Source organism: Cyprinodon variegatus, unplaced genomic scaffold, assembly GCF_000732505.1.
Source record: "Cyprinodon variegatus isolate N-32 unplaced genomic scaffold, C_variegatus-1.0 Scaffold780, whole genome shotgun sequence".
Lineage (NCBI taxonomy): Eukaryota > Metazoa > Chordata > Actinopteri > Cyprinodontiformes > Cyprinodontidae > Cyprinodon > Cyprinodon variegatus.
This window is the reverse complement of record NW_015151233.1, coordinates 295,072-297,976: the sequence shown is the minus strand read 5'-3', so window position 1 is coordinate 297,976 and position 2,905 is coordinate 295,072. Positions and strand designations below refer to the sequence as shown.

At 40.5% G+C, this 2,905-nt stretch overlaps 1 protein-coding gene across 2 annotated transcripts in view; it reads right to left on the bottom strand.

The window, feature by feature from the left end:
- Positions 1 to 208: 208 nt before the first annotated feature.
- Positions 209 to 2,905, bottom strand: part of LOC107098467 (zinc finger protein 81-like) — a 7,642-nt gene continuing 4,945 nt past the window's right edge. Inside the window, exon 4 of one of the 2 annotated variants that reach the window (XM_015396180.1) lies at positions 209 to 2,513. In XM_015396180.1, coding sequence (XP_015251666.1) covers positions 1,348 to 2,513 — 1,166 coding nt within the window. In that variant the 3' untranslated portion in view covers positions 209 to 1,347. The remainder of the gene's footprint in view (positions 2,514 to 2,905) is intronic. The other variant, XM_015396179.1, reaches the window with a different exon arrangement.

Below are 2,905 nucleotides of genomic sequence, written 5' to 3'. Positions count from 1 at the left end.
ATTCTATACCCAGCAGTCGGAAGAGATGTCAGTCTGGTAAAGAATCTGGCTGTTATTCGAAATTGTAAAGTTTAGGTTTTTTTTTTTGCAACATAAAGCTGACTAGAACCTTTTTAAGTTTTAGTCAACTAAAACTGATTTAAACTATCACATATCGTAATGACTGAAATGTAAAAAAACGTATAATAGTTTTTATCCTGAAGACTAAATCTAAGATGGCTGTCAAAAAAACACTGATACTTTTTTTTAAAAGAAGTGCATTTTTCTTGAATTGAACAGGTGAGACACAAATCAATCAATTGCAAATCAATTGCAGTCTCTGATTTTAAGGGTATAATATCTTATTATCTTTTTTAAGGGAAACAATGCACATTGCATTGGCATATCGTCTTATTTTCCTCCTCAAATTAAGGGTAAATACACTTATTTTAAGAAATGTTCACTAATTTTAAAAATGTATGTATATAGGAGGGTGATATGTTGCTTTTTGAAATCCTTAAGCCTACTTAATTTTAGCAGAGGGCAGAATTAACAGATTGTTTAGATTGTAGAGTACTGGCAGTAATAGAATAGAAATACCTTGTATTGCCCAATGGAAAGGAAGTGTAGACATGTGGAAAAGCAAACCAACCAAAACCAAAGTTGTTCTGGACTGACTCACCGTCTCACCGACTCAGCACCGTGTGGGGTAGGAGGAGTTACGTGACCAACCGGGACCAAAAAGCAGAGATCATCTGTCCGGTCAGTTAACTGAGTTCACTATAAAGTCCACTATATAGTCCCTGCTCTATATAATAATTGAGGGATTTAGCAGTTAGGGTGGATGTTCGGTCACAGTATGCTTGCGAGCTTATGATGAGCTATGAGAACAGCAACTTTTAAACAGAGTGTGCATGAAGAGAAATGGGCTAGCACTTGTTTAATAGGCGTTCCCTCTCAGTAGCGGGTACAGGGTTCTCTATGTAGATTTTTCTTTTAAGTGGATAGGGCGGCTCTTCTAAAAAATTTGCAAAAAAAACCTCCACAATACCTTTAAGTGCCAATTTTTTTTATGAACTTTTTAAATGTATTACAGTCGACATAATAACTAAACAAAATAACTAAACGTTCACATGGATGTATAACTTACAGCTGGCCCATCAAACAGCATGATACTTACAGCAGTGTCTCTCATCCTACAGTAAGCCTTGCACAACTTTAGCAAATGAGCCTTGTAGGAATGAGACAAACTATTCAAATTTAGATATGCAGTCATCTGATGCAGCACACAAACTGTAACATAGGCCTTAAAGCCTCCTAATCTATGACACACACCCACATTTTTCTTATTCCTTTAAATTTCCACAGTCAAACATCAAGATGGATCCTCTGGTGGCGTTTCAGGTTACATTTCTGGGTGAAGCGTTTGCCACATGCCAAGCAGCAGTAAGGTCTCTCCCCCGTGTGGACGCGCCGGTGGGCTTTGAGGTTGCTCAGCTTAGTAAAAGTGTGGCCACAGAGAGGACAACGGAAAGGCCGCTCGCCTGTGTGAATCTGCATGTGGGCTTTCAACCTGCTGGGATGAGGAAAGCTTTTGTCGCACTCCTCACATTGTAGGAAGGGCCTGAAGGGCTGGGAATCAGAAAGGGAGGCAGCAGAGGGGAGAGACTGATTGTAGGATTTGATGCCAACCAATGAGGCATTGGATCGGTTCAGAGCTAAGGTCTGTTTGTGAACACACTGCACTGACAGTGTGGAGGGAGTGCTTTTAGATGGTGGGGAGCCTCTAGTGGGGTTAATTAAGTGTACAACCTGAGAGTGAGCATCAGAGTGCGCTGTTGTCGTCATGTGGGACAGTTTGTGTGTGGCTTTCTTAAGGGGCCGGTGGAGGTGCTGCATAGATGTCTGTAGCCTGAGTCCTGAACCCTTGTGAGAATGAAGCTTCACTCCCTCCTGCACCAAGGATCTGTGGTAAATATGGTTTGGTTTGTGTGTTTCTGAGTGCACCCTCTGTTCCTGTGACAAACAGGTGAATGGTTCTTTACCAGCCTTTGATGGTGGTTTTTCTGCAGCCCCACTTTCCTTAAACTCATCAGAATCAACCATGACCTCCTCTTTAACTGTCACCCCCAGGGTGTTGCTGGGTTGCAGTCTGGCTTTAGGAGATTTAGAGCAAGATGCTTGATCTTTAACTAAAGTAAACTGAACATCTGCTCTGACTGGGCTGGATAGCTCATGTTCCATATAATTCACAGAGCCTTTATCAAATCCACCTTCTTGGGCCAGCTTGTGATTATGCAGAAGTCCAGCTGCTGTGGCCGACAGGTCAGCCCACCTGGAATGGAGTCCAAAACCTAAAACACTGGTTTTCTCTGCAGCAATGTCCGTTTCCTCGTGGTTGTCAGGAAACACACATACAGTAGACATCTGTGGGTCTCTCTTAACAACATTCCTCAGTAACTCTTCTGTGTTTCCCTGGGTTGGTGTTGGCTGTGCTTCTACCACCTCACCTGGGGTCTCTGATTCAGCTTCACCTGGGAGAATTTAAAAAGAGCCTCATTGTACAACCAAAGATGTGTTAACAGTCAAGGATAAAAACAAACTGCATACTTTTCTTAGATGTATTATATTAAAAATATATTATCATTTATTACTCTCTTAATAAGAACTCACAGCAAAACCCCACCCAGCTTTCGCTTAAAAACCCACAGTCATCTGATTATATAATGCAAAAGAATTGTTTTATGATTTCAATAGTTTTAATTGTTTATAAAAAAAAAACAATGTCATGTTGTAACGATGCTCTACCAGGTCTACTCTTGTTTCCCTTGGTCAACACAATAATTGAGTTATGCACTTTTGTTCATAACACATTTGTTCTGACCTTTACCTGGCTTATATATATATATATATATATATATATATA